Raw genomic sequence first — 21,620 nt, forward strand, 5'->3', positions numbered from 1 at the left:
AAACACCTGTGTTGCATGTTAAAATAAGAAAGACAAAGCAGTGGTAGAGCACTTTTCAGTAAATTAGTGGTCTTGCTAAAAGTCTTATGAGAGTTTTGATAGATGGTATTGAGTACCTCAGAGGAGTGATATCAGGATTAGCCCTTCCTCACAGAGCTTTTTGAAAACAGATTCAAATCAATATATAGGTGATAAGTATTTGTTGTTATTACCTCTTGCATTCTGCAGGGTTTTTTGAGGAGGTAATTCATTGTGACACGTGAAATAGTCCTGCAGGAGCTCCTGGGTTAGAATAGAATAAAACTAGCAAATGAAGTGTCAAGACTTTATACTACTATTTATTTTATACATTTAAAGTACACTATCCTTTCTAGTACCATTCCTTCAAATAACTGCACCAATTTGCTATATTTTAAAAGTACTTATGAAGAGCAAAGCAGCCAGCACAATTGTGGGGCTTTGACACATTGAATGTAATGTAAGGATTGACTGTTTGATATTAAACCCAGATTTTTTCAAAATAGAACATATTTTAAGCACTAGTGTAATGCTAGGGCTATCACTTCCGAGTCATAAATACCAAAACTCTTCACTGGTCTTCCAAAGCCTAAAGCCTGTCACCACCCATTTGTCAGTCTCCAACACTAAGTGAAAACAATTCTTACATCTGTAGCACTGAATGTAGAAATAAGTCATCTTCGATTTCAGAGGCTATGTGTTCTCATAAAATTGCTAGAGGTTTGTCTTGGCAGAAGTATACCTTCTTCCTTCCCCTCTGTCCTTTCAGGTCTGAGGATCATACACATGTTCAGAAGGCAATGACATGGCATCAAAAAAAAGGCAGATGTGTCTTTACACTTCAGGCAAAACTATTTACTTAAAAGGGCTACTTCTGTATCATCTTATTAAGATTATGGATTTGTGGCAGACAGGATCATTTCCTTGTTGAAAATGTCTGGAACAAAAAGGAGTCCAGGCTTTGGCTAGGACCTCCAGGCTCTATTATAGTACAAAATAGGTAGCAATCCCCCTTTGTTTCCTGTCTGATTATGAGAGGACACAAATATGCCCCAAAGAAAAAGACTGTAAAAAGTTTCTTTGGTGAGAAAAATATAATACTATCTGTACGTCTCCATGTATCAAAAGAGTATAAGGTAAAGTGAATTAATCATGTGCGTAATGGATATAATTAAATGTGTATGTTACTAAATCCCATAAATAATCTTTTTTCATGCATTTGAATGTGACTCTTTAAAAGGAAATAATGATGAAATAACTTATCCATTGTATAAGTCATAATTCTTATTTGACCTTCAAAAATCATAAATGCATTATAATGTCCTATAACAATGCGTATCTATGGCAAGAAAGTAAGTATCTGGTTTCTGGAGTTTATTAAAACTTCTTGAAAGTTCTTTTTACTTAAAAGTTCTTCTTAGACAAAATGACTGTAACAACAGTATGTGTTTAGAACTGCAACAGTAAAGGTTGAGTTCATATTCATATTGAAACTATTTGGTGTTTCAGTTCAATCCTGGTGTCATTCATCTGTTTTATGTGTCTACTGTCACCCATTTATCAACATAGATGGAAGACTAAGTCTCTGTACTATAGAGGAATGTGGCCCACATTTATGTTTTCTTTGCCCTGCCTTATTTCTGCCTTATGTCTTTATGGTTGGAACATATTGGAAGTTAACAGCAATGTTAACACTGGAAGTTAACAGCAATGAAATACTAGGCCACTGATATTTCTAATATGTGTAAGTGTTCTTCTGCCATGACTCTGAAGTTGCTATATGGACATTGGCCAACTCAGTCCACTGTGTCTCTACCTGTCCAGTTCTACTGCAGCTGAGGTCTGCTTTTCAGTTTAAAAATGTGGTCATGTTACACTGACAAGTTAGTGTTCTATAATGCATAGAAGTAGAATGTAACAGTGGAAAACCTGAAGGATGATCTGTTATATACCAGAAGAAACAAAGTAATATTGTACAGACAGTAATTCTTGAGCTTGACTTCTGAGTAAGATTACAAGCATTTGCAGATCAGAAGCTTATGAAGGGTTAGATTTGAACAAATCTAAATTTTTTGATCTTGCTCACACTGCAAGTGTGGATTTTTTTCTTTTTTTATGGAAGATTATTTAGGACTATGAAAATAAGTTTTCCATAACTTCCATAAACAAGTCAAGTTTAATTGGTCTTACATGACATATATGATAAAATACAAATCATATCTAAGTACAGAAGACTACTAAGACATTTCTGGCTATTTGTATGCAACTAAAAAATTGGGATGCACAAAAAAGCACTAGAACTAACAAAATAACATTGAGGATTGAACATAATGTAGTCAACCTCTAAGCTTAGCTGAAGTTCAGTCATGCTTTTCAAAGAGCTGTAAGCAATATCAACAGGGTAAATCTAGCTTTTCAGTTTAAAAACAAGGAGTTCAGAATCTGACTTAGCTTGAAACTGACACCGGACACCTGAAGTTAAGAAAATTCCACCAGCTTAAACCATGATGATACTTATCTTTTAATTTTTTAATTCTAGTTCCTCACATAAAATCATAAATCTTGAGAAGATAATTTTTTCTTACTAAAATAGATCTGTTTTACTTTTTTCACTTCAAATTTCACTTTGAATTCCCCAAATCCTACTCATACATCACAATGATGTGAAAGAAGAATTGTTCAAGCTCCTGTTTCATTTATCTACAACTTATGAAGAAAAATACTTTCTTGACCTATACAGTAACAAAATTCTTACTAAATGGAATGTTTTAACAGTTCTGTTGAACAGAAAATCCACGTCAGTAAGCATGTGTGATACCCCAGAACAAAGTAGTGCTGTCTAGGACTCTCTGGTATACATTCAAGACACCTTTTAAGGTGCATTCCAAATGATAAATGCATGCTAGCATAAATCCTTAAAATCACAACAGGTCATCAAATGTACTAGTATCTTAAGATATATGTTCAAATATTCACAAATATCGAACAGTATGGACTCATACTTTTGTTCTGTAATATCTTAGAAAAGGTTCGAATGAAACCACATTACATGTAAACTTCAGTATGCATAATATATAGTTTATAATTCTACAGATTTGTAATACATGTTGTATAAAGAGAATATGAAGGCTAATTATATTTTTGACATTTTGAAGATTACACTAAATATATCAATATGAAGAAAATTCAAATGCAGTAGAAGAGGGTGAAGTAAAATGTACCATTCTTGTAATTCTTTTGTTATTTAATACTTTTTTAATAGGCCTAGTCATATTCTAAGTTTATTTTACAGTCTTTTGATACAGTAGAGTGTCATTATCAAATAGTTATAATATATCCAGTATTCCAAAGTACATCTGTTTTTAAATATTTGATGTATAACTTCTTTTTTCAGAGTTAAATCTTCAATGGCACTCTCAGGAAGTAAGTGTCCAAACCCTTTTGCAGATCTCTTAAAATCCCATCTAGAGAAGCTATAGCAGGACTTTAAAATGTATAGACTAGCTATCAGTGCAACAGCATTTTAGGCTGATTCCAAACTGACCTGGTAAGGCATGCCCCAGAATGCTCAGTCTCATTTCTCCAATTGTTCAAATCAGAATTGGGCAAGCATACACTACAGCTCTTTTATGGCTACATTTCTAAATTGCTGTCAAGTAAAGAAGGATCTGGGGTTCTCACCTAAGCTTGAAAACATGAAGCACACTCAAATTCAGTAAATATAGTAAATTCAGGGATTGACACTAACCTTCACTTCTTACCTGTTAGTATTGAATTTAGCAGTGTAAAATACAGGAAAAAAAAAAAAAAAAAAAAAGGCAAAATGCAAAAATGAAAGTTTAATTATACCAGGTATCTATTCCCATCATCTCTGCCTATATTTCTACACTGGGAAGAGAAAGAAGAGATGCTGAATAACTTCCTGATTCACAGAAGTAGTTAAGTGACTTGTGCTTCAATCCAATTGTTCATGCTTGCTGTTCCATGCCACTGAAGTTCACAAATGATTTTTTGAAGAAAATTGTTACAAATGTGTTTCAGAGAAGGGAAAAAAAACAAACAAACAAACCAAAACCAAAACCAAAACCAACAAAAAAACCCACCCCAAAACCAAAAACAAACCACAAAAAAACCCCACCAAAACACAGAAACCAAAATAGTAAGAAAAGCAGAAAAATGTGTAAGAAGTAGTAATGGCATTGATGCTGAGTGCTACAGTACATTGGTTCTAATAGTTCTCTATAAAAATTCAGCTACCACAATTAAATCTTATATCTTGCCATAGTTCCATGAAAAATAAGAACAATTTCTGTGTTTAACTGCCAAATCTTTTATGTTAAAGCAGTAACTCACAAGGACATGTCATTGTAACACTTTTTATTTGGCTAGAATACTGTGTTGAGGCCAGTCTACATTATGTTAAATATGTCTTAACATGTGCAACAATGAAACTGATACTCATATTCATACCATGCTCATAGAAATCCTGTAATTGCAGTTCTATTTCTGTAAATCTTGGAAACATTATACCCACAAGTTTTCCACATCTTTTCCAATTCTGTATTAGTGGAAAAAAATGTCAATTCACTATTTAAACGAACGAAGGAAACAGAATCATGGACTTACAGTCTGTAATTTTCAGGACTCTCTTGACTTCTCCACTTCCTGATCCTCTGCAACCATCTTCATCATCACAATCTCCACTGATTTGTTCATCTACACCTTCACCACTGCCTGTTTGTCGGAGATCCCATTTATCATATTTAGGAAATGATTTGCCCTGCAACAGCTGAAGACAAGATAGAATATGCAAGTTAACAGTACAGGTGGAGAACTTCACTGAGTACCCAAAATGTCATATGTCTCTCTAGTAATCATCTGATTTAAAAAGAAAACTCCAGGATACACAGAATGAGAATTCTGAATTTTTTTTTTTTTTTTCCTGGCTTACAGCCAGATTTAAAAGAGTGGTATCTGGAGATGTATATTTAATTTTTAATTTTTAAAAAAATATAAAATGTTTGTGTCTTTATTGCTAGATAAAAAAAGATCAGGCACCAATTCCTGGCCCAGAGGCCAGGAATGGATAGAGACGCAGAAACATAAAATAGTTTGAGTTGGAAGGGACCTGCAATGAGCAGAGACATCTTCAACTAGATCAGGTTGCTCAGAGCCCTGTCCAACCTGTCCTTGATTGCTGTCAGGGATAGGACATCTACCACTTCTCTGGGCAACCTCTTCCAGTGTTTCACCACCCTCATCATAAAAAAATTTTTCCTTATACCTAGTCTAAATCAACAATCTTTCAGTTTAAAACCATTACCGCCTGTCCTATCACAACAGGTCCCACTAGAAAGTTTGTCTCCATCTTTCTTATAAACCCCCTTTTAAGTACTGAAAGACCACAGTAAGGTCTCCTGGAGCCTTCTCTTCTCCAAGCTGAACAATCCCAACTCTCTCAGCCTTTCTTCATAGGAGAGGTGCTCCAGCCCTCTGATCATTTTTGTGACCCTCCTCTGGACCTGCTCCAACAGGTCCATGTCTGTCTTGTACTGAGGACTCCAGAGCTAGACACTACTCCAGGTAGGGTCTCATGAAAGCGGAGTAGAGGGGCAGAATCACCTCCCTCAGTCTGCTGGCCATGCTTCTTTTGATGCAGCCCAGGATACAGCTGGCTTTCTGGGCTGAGAGAACACATTGCCAGCTCATGTCCTCACTCCTTCAGGCTAATCCCCTTTAGAGCAGACAGACAGCAATCATACTACATAGGAACTGGCCCTGGATCTTTTCAGGACCCATGTGGTGTCCACATGCCCTTAAGATACAATTATGATTTTCTATGAATTTTTCAGTTTGAAATATTTGGATTAGTACGAGAACTGTGCTGCAGCTCTACATTGGTGAATTCAAACCATACTTCTTGTGTGCTCTGGGTGTGTCATATGGGCATCTGGTAGAAGCAGAAGGAAAAGAATGTGTTGGGACAATATCAAATGACTGACCAGGGAAGAGCAGACCAAGCTAGTACAGTTTGAGCCAGTGCTAGCCTACAGAGAGTTATTTTCCAAATCACATCCAGGCATTGTTTTAGGTGAACTAATAAGGGTGACCTAAAACAAAGCAAGAGGATATCTGATACTGGCCTAAGCAGTGTAGGTGATTTGGATCCAGTACACAAGCTTGTTCTCTGGTTCCTTTTTATTTATTGCTAGAGACATGACCAATGATGCCAGCATGACCAACAAGACCATGAGATAGAGATCTCGAAGTTTAAATAATTTGTCTGTTCTGTTGCGCAGAACTGAGCAATCACCTGAGCAATGTTCATCTCATTTATCAAATGTACAAATGCTGTCATCCAGCTTTTTAAGTGGTAGGACTGTCATACATACATACACACACAATGTGCCTTATGCCCCATCCCAATTCAGTTCAATTTACATATCAGATACATATAAACATATCTGTAAAGAAACAGGTTCCTACCAATGTTAAAAATTCTTATAACTTTATCTAGTCCAAAATATCAGCTGGTGCAGGCTCATGCATTGCACTTGCTTCAATCTAGCAAGATTTCTTTACGCTGGACAAGAATTCACTGCTCAAACTCTTTAATTTAATAATCAGATGTTTTTTCTCCTGGAAGTGGCTATTAATTAGTTTGAAACAGACTCAATTGTTTTATACCTTCAAAAATGTGGTTGCTTTGTTGTTCAAGCAAGATGCTGGGTTCATATTTTTGGACAATATACTCAGTTTATTTACAGAGTATGGAGTCACTTCCCAGACTATTTGATCTGTTAAGTGCTATATGGTGCCCAGCAAAAATATTTTAATCACTACTACAAAGACATCACTCGGATAAATTTCAGTAGCATTAGAAAAGCCACTTGCAACACTGTATAATAACAAGAGAATGCTATTCACCCCTTAATTAGCAGAACCAATTTATGCAGCACTTTTGATTCAACAGTTTTATTAGACAATCATATGCTACCTGAAAAACAAACTACTTAGCTAAGAGAAAAAAAGTTCTTTTGTATAGCTGCCCTGCTCCCTGCTCATTTTGTCATCCATGCCATACTTCTGCCAACATAGTATTTATGGAAACAAAACACAGCCAGTTTAATGAACTACAATCTGTTAAACAGGACAATTTTCTTACCTTTTTGGCCCAATTCAAATCATGACACAGCTCTAAAGCCAGTTGTATGATAGAGTACTCTTTATCCCTGAGCTCTGTGGCATAAATATGGGAATGAACCTCCAGCAAGACATTTTTTCAAACAAGAGTTTCTGCCAAAGTTTCCATGGTATAGTACATATGTATATGCACACACATTTTTTCAGCCTGAGAACATGTATCCCTCTCTACATTTTGTATCTCTGTCTCAGTCTTAAAAATATATTGAATTAATAAGGTCTTTATATTTTGCTGCTCCTCTAAATTTCAGCCTAAAGTAATGTTCTCTTTCCTCTTTTTTCCCTTTCTACTTATTGTGCGTTATAACCAGAAATCTGAAAACCTAGACAATCCCACTAAATTGCTTTAAATGTAGGCTCAACACTGAAAAAGTGTTCTTTAACTTTTTCCAAACTTTTCACTGTACTTGAAGTTGTAGAGATTAAGGAATGTACAAGCTCATTTGTAATTTGGGTTTTGTTATTCTCTTCAGTCTCCTTAATTGTACAAGAAATATTGTCTCCATATAAGTTCACAAATCTCCATGCTGGTTCTCTACTAAGTGTGGCTTAGATCTAATATAAAATTTTTGTTAAATTTATACAATCCATGTAATTCTTCAAAGCTAGTTTGATTCAAATTAGAAATAAAGCTAAAAGGCATTTAAAATTATTATTCTGTTGTGCTGCAATTTTTAGAAAGCTATTATTTAAGAGGAAAAGAAACACAGGTTATAACTGAAGAATTTTTTGTATATACTTACTGGGTCTTCCAGCCGAATAAGGAGGATTACTAGCTGTATACTGTGTGCTCAAACAAACTAGCACAATAAATGTTTTTCCCTTTGTATCACAGGCTAAAATAATCTCTTTTTGTTTTAGGTGTCCAAAAAGGTTTTCCATTCTATCAAATTTCTGTCTTTAAAAAAAATAATGCTGTGAGTTTAATCATGCATCATTGTCTTTCAATTTCAATGAAAATAACAGCAGATACAATTGGCAACCATATTAATTTGCCTGAGTTATGGCAAGGGTTAGGTCACCAGAATTGTGAGCTTGCACTAGGCATGCCAATATTCCAGGCTAGATTTGCTGGATCTTTTTCATAATTTTTGTGAAAGTTTATTGAACTAAGATTTTATATCAAAAACATGTCCTCTGCTGATGGCATTTTATTTTCACAGAAAATTTGTGTTTTCTTACCACTGCTGTGGGACACGTGCATAGGTGAATGATTTGGGTGTAAACCAGCTGAAAGGTCCTTTGGAGTCTTCAACTTCACACCTTGCCTATGTAGCTTTGGGAAGCTGGACCTCCAGTTTAGACCTTTCACTGCCTAATTGCCTAAAAATCCCTTGGGATTTTCACTGATGTCTTAATGGAGCACTTCCTTTGTCAGCAATTCTGAAAAGGGTTATAAGGCCAAAATGTACCGTTAATAATTTTTGTGAAATTTCATCGTTTAGAATGAAAATGCAGGTTTACATGACAGAAGTTACATTGTTGTGATAAAGTACTTAAGGGGTTCTGTAAATATATGACTTGTTACTATATAACATTTCAGTAAGAAATGAACTGCCTACAGCAGCTACAGAGGCATCTATAAGGGTATCTGAAGCTTCCTGACAAATCTTAGAGCATAAGCATAATTAGGAAAATTAGCACTAAGAATGTTTGGTTGTTGTAGAGTCCCATAGGGTTTGGTAATTTTTCGAGATTATTTAAGATTTTTATCAATGACCTGGAAAGCAGTATAAACCATAAAATGGTAATGATAAACCTTTCACTGCTACAAGGACTGGAGAACTATTAAATAACAAAGAGAAGTGAAAAACTGTCTAAGAAAATACCTCATCCGGTAAGCCAGGCAATTGAATGTAATTTTAAACACATACTACAATAAAATACAGACAAATGTAAATTAGCAAGTCTAAATATTGTATTACATGCATATTAGAAGACAAAATATTCTGTTCTGTAAAATAATTGTGGGTGTCCTGGATAGCCAGCACATGATGAATTATCAAGAGTAGTGTTCTAGCCAAAGATTTTAATGTGATATCTTTGGGGACAGAAACAGGAATACTAAGTCACCTTAGGGTTGTTATATTACTCCTAAATCCAGTTCTTGTTTCCTCTGTTCAGAAAGCGTGGCACAGAATTGGGTTCTATTACAATGGTTAAAATGGAACAAAAAAATACTTCTGTTTTTAATGAAGCTCATCCTTTGGTGCACCAAAAAAGACCCCAACAAACACCTCAAGAATTTATTTAACCACCCTTTTAAACACCTACATGGCAAACACAGATTTGACAGATTTGTGTAACAGGCCAAAGCATACGGAAATAGCAAATGAATCGAAGACTTTTATTTACACATTCAAAGTGGATCAAACAAATCCATATTATCAATATCATACATTTAAAAATACCCACAAGGGTTGTTCTATATCAAAATCATTTATTAACAGTTCTGGTCAGGTTCTTAAGAATCTACATAAATGTATATGTTCTGGATCAAATAATTTTTGGTCTTAAAACATGAATTAATTCAGAGGTTCAAGGAGAGGGTATGCAGGAGGTTAGACATACCAAAATGGTCCCTTCTGGCTCTTAAAAATCTATGAATTCATGTAAGTAAATCTGATTTAAATGAGAGGACTGGATTCTTTTTTACTTTCCTGTGCTTGCAAGAAGTTACAAGTGATTTCATCTCTCATGAGTGATGAACACTGAAAGGCAAATGAACTTATGTTTACACTACTGAAACTGATGTGATATTGGTTCTCTTTCAACAAAAATCTAGTATCGTATTTACTTATCTTACACATCATATACCTTCAGGGGAAACATTGATTTCCTATGAATTTTATTTTATTCTTTTTCAATAAAAATATCTTGATACTCTATTGCAGTAAATGTGAACTAAGCTCAGTCATAATATTTCTTCTCTTTCATTTATCTAGGTATCATAAATACTTGTGTAGGGAATCCCAAAGGAGCCCAGCAGTGAATCCAATTTACTTAATCAAATCAAATCTGGAAGAGTTATTTCTAGAAGCATGACTATTTTGAACTTTTTCAAATGAGAGGAATAAACTATGCTAAAGTTTATTCTTCTGCTTAGCATTACACACCTGAATATTTAAAAATACAGCATTTCTCTTAGTGATCTCATTAAAAAACTACTCATACCTCTCTAGGCAAGAATCTCCTTGAGGGTTTCATTTCCAATAATACGAAAGATCCTTAACAAAAACATGTGTTTTAAATTAGAAGTCCAGCTTATATTGGAGACTGGTATTTAGATAACTAGTATTACAATTCTTATAGTCCCTCATGGTAGTGCCCTGTGGTTTTTATAAATAAAAAGCTGTAGCTTTGTGTGAAGTACATCAACTCCTTTCTTATTTTTTGATTTTTCAATGAAATTTTCAAAGAGAGAATGAGATTACTAATCAGCTGTAGTTTTCATATCCCTGAGATGGTGCAGAAAGTACAAGCAATGCATACACTGCTATGTCAAACCCACTGTTTTCTGCCCAAGATCCAGAGCTAAAATTCTGCATTTCAAGCCTGCAGATTCATTCCACTCCATAAAATCACCAACCAAACAGCAGCCTGAAATTCTAATGGAAGTAACACAACATTTCTCTGCAGTCTAAGCCAACTCATCTGAACACAGAAAGAAATAGACATTCATTCTGCTTACTGAGCACAAGCAAGAATCAGTAAAGTGGCTGTGAGCCTGCACTGCACCACACAGCTCTAAGCTACTCGGTGCTTTCTTGATACACCTTTACTACCTCAGGATCAAAACAGTTGCTGCTTGAATAGTAGAAGTAGGAATTACCCCAGCTTATTATTATACTGCTACTTCAAAATCCAGACATTTCTTCTCAGTAGTTATTTATGTAGCTTTCAAAACCACCTAGTAAGGAAACAAAATTTTCACACAAAGCTAACTGCTGAATTAGGTAGAAATTACTAATAATTTCCACTGAAGGTACAGTTCAACGAAACCAGGTTGTGGGCCCAAGCACGAGCATACACTGTCTATTTTGTTCCATCATTAGCATGCTTCCTGGCCATCACAGATTTGAACTGACCCAAGTAGCACTCTCCACAAAAATGCTTGACCCCAATTTAAGCCTTAGCATAGTTTAGGGACTGTTCCAAACAGGCAGTCTAGATATGGTTATTCTGCTCTGGGAAGTAGGACACTTGCAGCCCCTGACCAATTTAATTTAATGCAACAGATACAACTTTTGGGGATGTCTACAGTACTGAACTACAGATAACTGGGTAACGATCTAGAGCAATAGATACTAAATGTCGATATTTCTCAAACATCTGTTTTGGATTGTTCCAGCCAGTTCTCCCTAAGGTAAGTATCTTACTAAAGAGGCTAATTGTATGCACTGGGGACATGAAATAGTGTGTGCTCTCATCCTTGATCCTCTCCTTACTTAGCAATATAGATACAGGTCCTAAATGTAATTGTCCCTCAACAAATATCCTTTTCATAATTTGTTACATTATTGAAGACAAAATCTTCTCTGCTGTAAAAATCTTGCTTTTTATCTGGGAGTGCATTTTACAGTTAAGACCCCTCAACTCACAGGTTCTTACATGAGTTCTGCCATGAGTGATTACTTTTCTTTCCAGTTATTATTGGTTCCAAGTGAATACAGGATCAAGAGCTTAGCTCTTGTCCCTTGGTGCAATTCCCACTAGCACATTTATGTACATTATCAAATTGATTTGTTTAAAAAACATTTAATATTTTTGGCCTTAAAAAAATGCATATCTTGCCAACATCTCACTGTAGATTTAAATCATCCTCAGAAAATTAAGTAAATGAGTCAAGCATTTCTAAGATAAAAAATGAGAGCAAAATTAAACCCTCGAATAGCTTGTACTCTTCCTTCAGTCTAGGTAGTTGACGTAACAGAACAAAGTCATATTATATATGATTAATATTTAGAGACGAATGTTCTTTGCCTGTTTCACTCATCCATGAAGACAGCATTGCTACAAGCAGAAATAGATGATAAGAATAATGAAAGAAAAACATAAATTTCAGAAAAAAACCCATCACCAGCAAAATTTCATTTAAAATATTTCTAAAGCTATAGTATGAGTACCTTCAATATCTTTTCTTTAGGGTCATGGATCTGCCTGGATTTTTTATTTCACTGTTTTTTGTGTTCATCTGTTTCATTGTATTCTTTTGAAGGTTATTGGTATGACCCCCTCCATTAGAAATTACAAATAATTTTTCAGATACTTTGCAAATAATTTTATCCTTTACCTTGTCCTCATGTACATTTTTAGACCTTTCTCCCTTGTCAAGGGTGGATACTAATAGATACGACATATATCAGACCATTTTTTCTGTCATAATAGTAGACTGAAATAATTCTTCAGAAGCTGAAATTCTGTCACTCCGTAACAGACTATGTGAAACACTGGATAGCTTAATATCAAGCAGTTTAATGAACAATTGACGTCTAACAAGAATAAATAACAGGATTAATTTAAATAACATGGCATACTGTGATCAGATAAAGCTCATTTGAACAAAATTACCCAGGATTTTGTGTGGCTTTTGCCTCCAGATTCATACACCTCAGTGTAGATCTTGAAAAATGTAGGTTCTTTTCTGTAAGAATGTGTCTAAGGTCCTCACTAGTAATTTGTGTGTTAGAGGTTTGATTCAATTTTCTGCACATCTGAGAATTTACAGATGACCTGCAGATGACCTGGAGCAGCAGCTGGAGGTCAAGGGACACTGAGCAGCTGGAATGGCTTTAGGATTCATGTAGCCATATATCTACTCATATCTGAACTGCTCTTTCTTAGCAATAGAGAGAAATAGGTGGTTCTAGCATGCAATCTGCCTTGTCCTATGGATAAACCTAAAGCAAGTCAGAGGAGGGCCCTTAAAGGAGGCCCATCTGTGTACATGCAATTGAACCATAATCATAGAACCACAGAATGGTTTGGTTTGGAAGGGACCTTAAAGATCATCTACTTCCAACCCCCCTGCCATGGGCAGGGACACCTTCCACTAGACCAGGTTGCTTAAAGCCCCATCCAACCCGGCCTTGAACACTTCCAGGGAGGAGGCATCCACAACCTCTATGGGCAACCTGTTCCAGAGTCTCACTATCCTCACAGTGAAGAATTTCTTCCTTACATCTAACCTAAATCTGCCCTCTTTCAGTTTAAAACCATTACGCCTTATCCTGTTGCTACACTCCCTGAGATGGAGCCCCTCCCCATCTTTCCTGTAGGCTCCCATTAAGTACTGGAAGAGCCTTCTTTTCTCCAGGCTGAACAACCCCAACTCTCTCAGTCTGTCCTCATAGGGGAGATGCTCCAACCCTCTGATCATCTTTGTGGCCCTCCTCTGAACCTGCTCAAGCAGGTCTATGTCCTTCTTACACTGGGGCGCCCAGAGCAGTACTCCAGGTGGGGTCACACAAGAGCAGAGTAGAGGGGAAGAATCATCTCACTCGACCTCCTAGCCACACTTCTCTTGATGCAGCCTGGGATACAGTTGGGTTTTAAACCAAATATTTTCAGAGCTAGTAACTAGAACTTACGAAACCACATGGAGAATTAACCACAATTACATACATTGAACTCAGCCAGTTTCAATTAACCTGATGACTGTCATTACACAGGACAGTTTTTCAAATAAGAGGAGAAACCAAAGCATACCAAGGAAGCTATGGAATGGCAGAGAACTCATCAACCTGCAAGAATTCATGTATACGGACACGAATACATTAACATGAACCATTATCATGCACTATTGTTAACAGTATCAAACAGTTATTAGTCTGGCTGTTTCTTAGAAATAAAAATCATGGCAGTAGCAAAACAATAAATGTCTACTTTATTCTTTTAAGAATAAAATGTGCATTTTTATTCTTTTATTATTTTTATTCTTTTAAGAATAAAATATGCATAGAATAAAACATGCTTCAATAGGCATGTTAATATAAAATTGCTACTGAAAATTAAGTTAGGATTGGGTTCTATAGCAAATTATCTATACTATATCACTTGCTCATCTGCATATTTCCAGTATGTGTCAATTCTGAGCTTATATCTCAAAAGTAGAAGTTCCCTCACTTTTATGACATGGATTGTTACTTAAGAAGAATTAATGATCTGTAAACCCTAGTTTCCCCTCTGTATCAGTGAAAACATAAGACTAAACTTACAGCTGAAGTGATTTAAACATCATGACATAATGAAAATTGCAGAGAAACTATTTCAGGGTCTGATTTCTCCTTATACTTCCAAGATCTGCAGGTGAAAGGGCATAATATTAAGCCAGTAAAAGGAAGAATTTAAAAAATATCAACACCTTCTGGAATGCTTTTGTCTTTATAAGAGTAACATGTTACTTGACATTTCATCTGGAGGGCCATTCAGAAGACATTACAGAAAAAGCTCCCTTACAATAATCAGTGATGCCATCATGAGCAAAATTATTACTGGATTGTTAGAGGCACATTAAATTTCCTATTGCTACCCTATTGTGAGTGGATAAATTGGTGAATTATCCAGAGAACTGATTTCAGTGAATGGAGTTCAGTGGATGGTCAGTGGAAGTGACTCGCCAGCAGTGCTGACATGCATTGCTTTCTATTATCTACCAGCAGCATGATAAAGTTACTTTATTCTTTCACTTGATAACATTTCCAGCTGTCATGTGAGTGGACTCTGGAGTGAGTGAGGAAAAGCAATAGCTGCTGTGTAAAATCCATGATGACTAAGTTGACAGCAGCTAATACTACATTTAAGGAGATGTTTGAATGTTAATAATTGTGCCTTTAAAAGTTTCTGCTGTATCTTTCAAACACAAATTTAGGAATCAAGAGGAAGAGCTTTCTGACAGTTGGATAGGATTCACATCAATGAATTATAGATATTTACATCTGAGCTACTCATCCTGATATCTTCTGGTCAACAGAAAGAAATAGGAATCCTTAAGGGCCCTCCTCTGACTTGCTTTAGGCTTATCCATAGGACAAGGCAGATTGCATGCTAGAACCACCTGTTTCTCTCTATTGTTAAGAAAGAGCAGTTTAGATATCAGTAGACATATGGCTACATGAATCCTAAAATTAATACTGTTGAGAAGAGGTGAACAGCAATTAAGGCATCTCATAAGGAATGCAGTTTTGCTGTACAATTATGTCAAATGCTACCCACAGCTGATTTGGCTGGAAATCAGTTCTGGTCATTTGACCTGGGGAGTTAAAGACATCCAAACCTGCTAAAATGTAATGCTTTTTCTCCTGGCTTTAAAAACTTCATGAAAGTCCTGTAAGCTGACTCAGCTTTCAATGGGGCTTTCCTCATTGTAACACACAGCACAGAATATTGTCTTAAAACAAAAAAAAAAAAAACCTCAAGCTTCTGTTTGATCTGTACTGTTATTTGGTTGTATGAAAAGTGAAAAAATAAATTTAGGGCACAAGAATTATGCAGTTCCCCTCAGACAAAGAACTGACTGAATTTTGGTCAGCTTGAGGTCTTTGGACCTTAATTTAGATTATTGACTAACTTTTTAAAACCCTTTTTAAAACCCTTTTTAATTATTGTAGACAACTTGAGAAAGAAATTATTTTGTATCTATTTCAACATGATAATTGAGCCTCACATATACCATTTTATAAATTGAATAAGCTCTTGTGACAGATTAAAAGTATATTCCATTCAGCTGAGGCTCTCTGTGCATTTAACATACAGTAGTGATGAAGCTGCTTAGAGCTTGAAAAATAATAATATAGCTGGGAAGAGAGTACAGATATATTAAGGAAGCAGCTACAGAATTAATTTTTGCCACTTTCTAAATTAAAAGTTCTTTCTAGAGTTTTATGTAACTTTCAGAGATACCACTTATCCAGATTTTTGTGAATAAATAGGAAATCAAGAAGCAAGAGAAACAGTATGTTTGTTTACATAAAATGGAAGCTGATTGTCCAATAATAATAATAAAAAAAAAATCACTCATCTGAAAGTTTGATGTTAGACTTTGGGCAAACTCATCATGACCATGACTGTTACAAAATATAATATGAAGGATGCAGATGTGAGGAGTGCTAGCTCCTACTAAGATGCACTATAGGGAAGGACTCCATAGTCCTGTCCCATAGTCCTGTCTCAGATGTAAGCGGATCTCACAAGGCAGTCATGTCCACTTTGTATGTCTCCAATTACTTTTTCTGAAAAGGACTAAAATAATATTGCAGCAGGAAATAAGAGAGTCAGAAAGAAATAAATAAGTCTGTTTCTGCCCACATATCATGGCAATCTAATATTTTACTAATTTACAGGCTCTTTGCAGCTGAGTTGTTCTGACAGGTATTCTGCATGACATAGTTCAGTTATGAAGTTAATGAATGGTTATAAAGCCTGTTCTCCGAGAACTGATGATGACAGTGTGAAATAATTCATCCATGGTTTATCAGTACAATCAGTGAGAGATGATAGGAATTGGTGCCTAGCACATTACAGGGAATAATCAACAAATTATTGACAAATAGGACATAGTAAACTTTTTCATTCCTCATGGAGACAAACACATCTTGCTTTTAGCCCCGGGTAATGTATACTGGAAATAAGTTACAAAAGCAAGTGGCATATGAAATGTAGGCTTGATATGCATACACACCACTGACATCCACAGCAAGAGTGGAAGTGAGCAGCTCAGACCAACAGTCACCTGGGCCAGGAGCCATGTTTGTGGGGTTCTCAGCATTTCAGAAATCTTGCACAAAAGACAGACTATGCCTCCAAGACACTTATGTCTGCCAGCTTATAACTGCTGTAGGATGATAGGTCCACAAAAGAGTTGTGGCCTGCACAGAATCAGGAATATGGATTTTTTTTCTAATCTATCTGCATGTGAATCATTGATCCTTATAGTCTCTAGATCTAAAGAGGGTTTACAGAATAATACTTTATGCAGACCAGCTATCTCCAATAAAACTGAGGTGTATACAGATAACAAAAGGTGTTACCACAAGTGATTTTATGCATTCAGAGAACTGAGGGACCCTTATGTACAGTTATCACTAAATTATTAATGGCAAACGATGACATTGCATCCCATTATGACAGAATTTTATAGTTTCTAAACAAATGGTAAAAGTCTTTCAGCGAGAAAAAAAAATGTATTTCAAACTTAGTGCATCTTTATAAAACTAGTACACTCCCAGAAACATTTGAAACCAAGACAAATACAAGAAGAAAATAGAAGGAAGCCTTTATGTTTGCATTAGCCGTTGTTCTATAGATGACACAACTTAAAAACAGACCCTCGTACTTAACAAAATGTAAAGAGTAAAAATATGTTTCCCTCTTCAGCAGCTGCACATGAACTTTTTCCTTAGGTCAGAGCATTCTAAATTGATCTAGAAGAATATGTGGGAGTAGACACCTATAAAATTTATATATGCATAAAATTACCTATAATGTATAAATTACTTATGAAATTACTATGAAAAAAAACCCCTCAGTAGTCATTTATCTCACAACGGAGCATAACAACGTTGTTGTCCTGGTTTTGGCCAGGATAGAGTTAACTTTCCTTGGGCTGAGAGGGAGCCCAGCTAGAGGGCCGGGCCCAGAGCCATCACTGGAGTATTCCATATCGTGTGACATCATGCTCAGTATACAAGGGGACTCGTGCTCTCTCAGTTTCCGTTTTGGTTTTGGTTTCCCGACTGGTCAGCGGCGGGATTTCTGGTGCAGTCGGGATCGCTGCTGCGGGGCAGGGGCTTTGTACCATTTGCCAGCTGATGAGCAACTACTGTATATTACCCATTTGGACTTACTATTGTTACTGTTGTTTTGTTACTATTGCTAATTTTTTTTATTCAACCTACGAATTTCTTTTTTTTTGTCCCTCCCCTATTTCACCAGGAGGGGGGGCGGGGAGGGGGAAGTAAACGACTGGCCATGTAGTGATTGGCTACTGGCTGAGTTCAAACCACGACAGATGTCAATAGCAGTTTTGGTGGGGGGGAATTCTCTACACAAAAATAGTTCCCCTCAGTACAAAAGAAATTAAGCAGGATGTAAAAATAATTAATAAGCAGGAGTCTCCTTACATTAGTGAGCTCGAGTACCAATTACAAAAGCATACCACCAGTCCTTATCTGTGACTTTGTCTGGCCCAATCTTATAATAAGAGTTTGCCACACAACACATTGCAGCAAAAATATACATCGAGTTTTCTGCATTATTTACCAAGTTTTGTTTAAGATCCAATATATCTTTTCATTTCCAGCATATATCCTTCAGACAGAAAGCTAGTACAAACTCTAGTACATCATTTATGACCCACTTAAGCCTTACACTAAAAGTTTTCCAATCACGGCGATTGTGTGCTGACACTCTTCAGAAGGCAAGAGAATTCTCAACGAGGTTAAAGCAAGACCTTCCTGCCACACAATTTACCCCATTCTTGAGTGGTCATTTATTTTTGTGATTTCTATATAAATATACTTTGGTGATACTCGTGTAGTAAGGCTGCTTTGCATAAATTGAGACTTGTCATGTGTGAAGGGCTGTATTTTTAAATCCTCTTTGCTCCCAAACTAGTCTTAAAATAGTTGCTATTGCTTAGTCTTGTCAAAATGTATCATGCCTGTTTTTCAAAATCTTCAGAAGAATTAAGGTATCCTTGAAGTATAGAAGTGGTGGAGGATGGGACACTTTTATTAGCTGAGAACAGCTTTCTTGGTGCATAAAGAAGTGGACCATTTACAATCAGAGCCTTCTCAGAAAGGTTTGATAGAACTATTCTTTAGATTCCTTTGGGTCTTTGTATGTGTGATAAGATTATAACTCTTCCCAGAAAAGCTAGCTTCAAGTTCAAGTAGATGCTTATGCTTTTTCTCTGAGACATTACTTATTCAGATGCAATCAAATGCCATGCAGAATACTATCAAATAGAAGAAGCCTTTTCTGAAATTCCTGAGAAAGCCTGGCTCATCCATTTTGCAGCTGTAATATGTGCGCAATGGTCTAATTATAGTAATCCTAATCTATGCAGACTACGTTATTAAACGTGACATATCCTTTAATTGTTGACAGATGGCTTTGAACCCTGCATAAATATTTATAAGGTCACATGTACTGCCATAGCTAACACACACACAACTTTCAGCACATATTAGTCTATCTTTTCTCAATCATTTTGTATGCACAGGCAAACTCAGGATTTCCATTATAATAACTATTTTGTTGTTTAGGTTATCTGAATACTTAAAAGGACTATTTTCTTTGTAAAGTGAAATGAATAGTGCATAGATTACAGACAGTTTTCATTACTTTGGAAATCAGAGTACTCTTTCAGCGATACACTGTATTGCATTAGCCCATGTGTTCACAATTATTAAATGTTACCATTGTGCTGTTTATTCATAATCATCCATCTTCAGTGATCACCTACATAGAAGATATCAAAAGAAACCTTCAAATCCCCAAGAACAGTGTAGAAAAACAGGATCAATCCAGCAATACCATTCATTGTCATGTGAATCTAGTGCACGTTCCTCATTTTAGAACTTAGAAATCCTCATTTAAATCACATCTAATGAAAAACTCAGTTATTAAAAAACTGCCCAAACAACCAGAAAACAGGCAACACTTACAAAAAAGTACCATATAGAAAATTGATTCAATTGCCTGAGCTTTTCAAGGATGTCCTAGGGTAGGCTTAAACTGACAAATAAGATGAAGACTGCAGGGTCACAAAAGTCACAAAAATTGCTTATGTATTTTCAGCTGTTAAAGTGGGAGTCACTTCATGTAGCTTTAGCAATCTAAACGTTAGTACATGTGTCTCTGCAGAAAGACAGGCAAGTCCAGTGAGTAGTTCATCTCAGCCTAAAGTTAACTGAAAGATGTTTACTGAAGTCGAAAGTCAGATTTAATTTTTTTTTTAACTGTGTGATTTGTCTACTCAATGTAGACATCTGAAGGCTAGTTAAGTGATACTAGTCATCTTTTAGAGTCACTAGACCTTTCAGAGTCAATGGAAAGAAACACACATCTTCAGAAGACTGACCTCACCCTAAACTAAACTATGTAAGAATGCATGGGCATATGCATTACTGATTTTGGAACGGTATTCCCAGGTACTATATATTCCAAAGAGGGTTGACTTTTTCCCCTGAAAAAATGCTCATTCTGGTGAAAATTACTCTCATTCAGAAAAAGAAGTGAGGAGGTGACCATTTAAAAGAACATAGTGAAAATGAGAAACCATAGCATCTAACTGGATAAACCGTAACTATGAAGTCACAGTATACTATAGTCTTTCCAAGGGGGTGTGATAATTCCTTTCTTGAAAGTCTGGTGAAGGGATCTATCAGAAAGGAAGGAAAGAAAGTAAATTTCAGCCATTCCATGGCAGTCTTCCTACTGTCTCAGAGGTAGAAAAAATATTTTTAAAGTTCCAAATGAGTGTAAATTATAGAATAATTTGTTTTATTAGTTTTCCTTACAATTAATATAGATTTTTATGGCAAGTTTTATGCCTTTCTTTAGCACAGCAAGTTTTGAATTCTTTTCCTTGTATCAGAAATATTTCACAAAAATCATGCCAACAATTAAACATCAGAAATAGATGTGTCAGCAATCTAAAGCTTTTATGAAACATCAAAAATCTTGAATTCCTTTGAGATGAGCCATGTTTATTGTATTATATTTTCTCTCACATAGAGCATCTTATCGGGAAAATACTAGAAACTCCTATTCAATGCAGTTATATGTATTTCATTTTATTAGAAGTATGAATTTCTATCATAAAAGAATTCAATATAAAATTAAGAAATCATTGTTAAAGCCTAGAAGAAGTATCATAGGACTTTTTGTAAGGCACTTCAGGTGTTTTTCAATTTATCATAATCAATTACGTATGTGCATGTCCTAGCTGCTCTGGAGATAATATATGACAGATGGAGTTTGAATTTTGTTTTAAATGCTGGTAGAATTTATATATTGCACTTAGCCTGACAAGGATTTAATCATTGCAATGTATTCATTTCTGCATGGTTCTGTAATGGAAATTTATGTAGAAATGAGAATCATTAAGAGATCAAGTATTAATGCAGAAAAATACGGAATGCCTTTGATAAAATATAAGTCAAAATATATAAAACTGTTAAGTTGGAGACTTAGTTTCTAGAGTTCAGTGTTCCCATTTCTCTTTATATCTTTTAAAAATTGAATGTTTAATAAATTATAATCCTAGAAGATGTTCAAGTCAGGAGTTTTGCATACAATCATTCAATAATACACTACTTGGATACACATAGTAAAGATGTTAGTAAAATACAGTTACATTTATAAACTCACTAACAGACCTCCAGTCTATCAGA

At 35.6% G+C, this 21,620-nt stretch overlaps 1 protein-coding gene across 1 annotated transcript in view; it reads right to left on the bottom strand.

The window, feature by feature from the left end:
• Positions 1–21,620, bottom strand: part of GPC5 (glypican 5) — a 742,838-nt gene that overhangs the window by 314,666 nt on the left and 406,552 nt on the right. The window contains exon 7 of the mRNA XM_074815456.1: positions 4,645–4,807. Within this exon, the coding sequence (XP_074671557.1) occupies positions 4,645–4,807 (163 nt within the window). The remainder of the gene's footprint in view (positions 1–4,644; positions 4,808–21,620) is intronic.

This window comes from Strix aluco, chromosome 2 (genome assembly GCF_031877795.1).
Source record: "Strix aluco isolate bStrAlu1 chromosome 2, bStrAlu1.hap1, whole genome shotgun sequence".
Classification (NCBI taxonomy): Eukaryota; Metazoa; Chordata; class Aves; order Strigiformes; family Strigidae; genus Strix; species Strix aluco.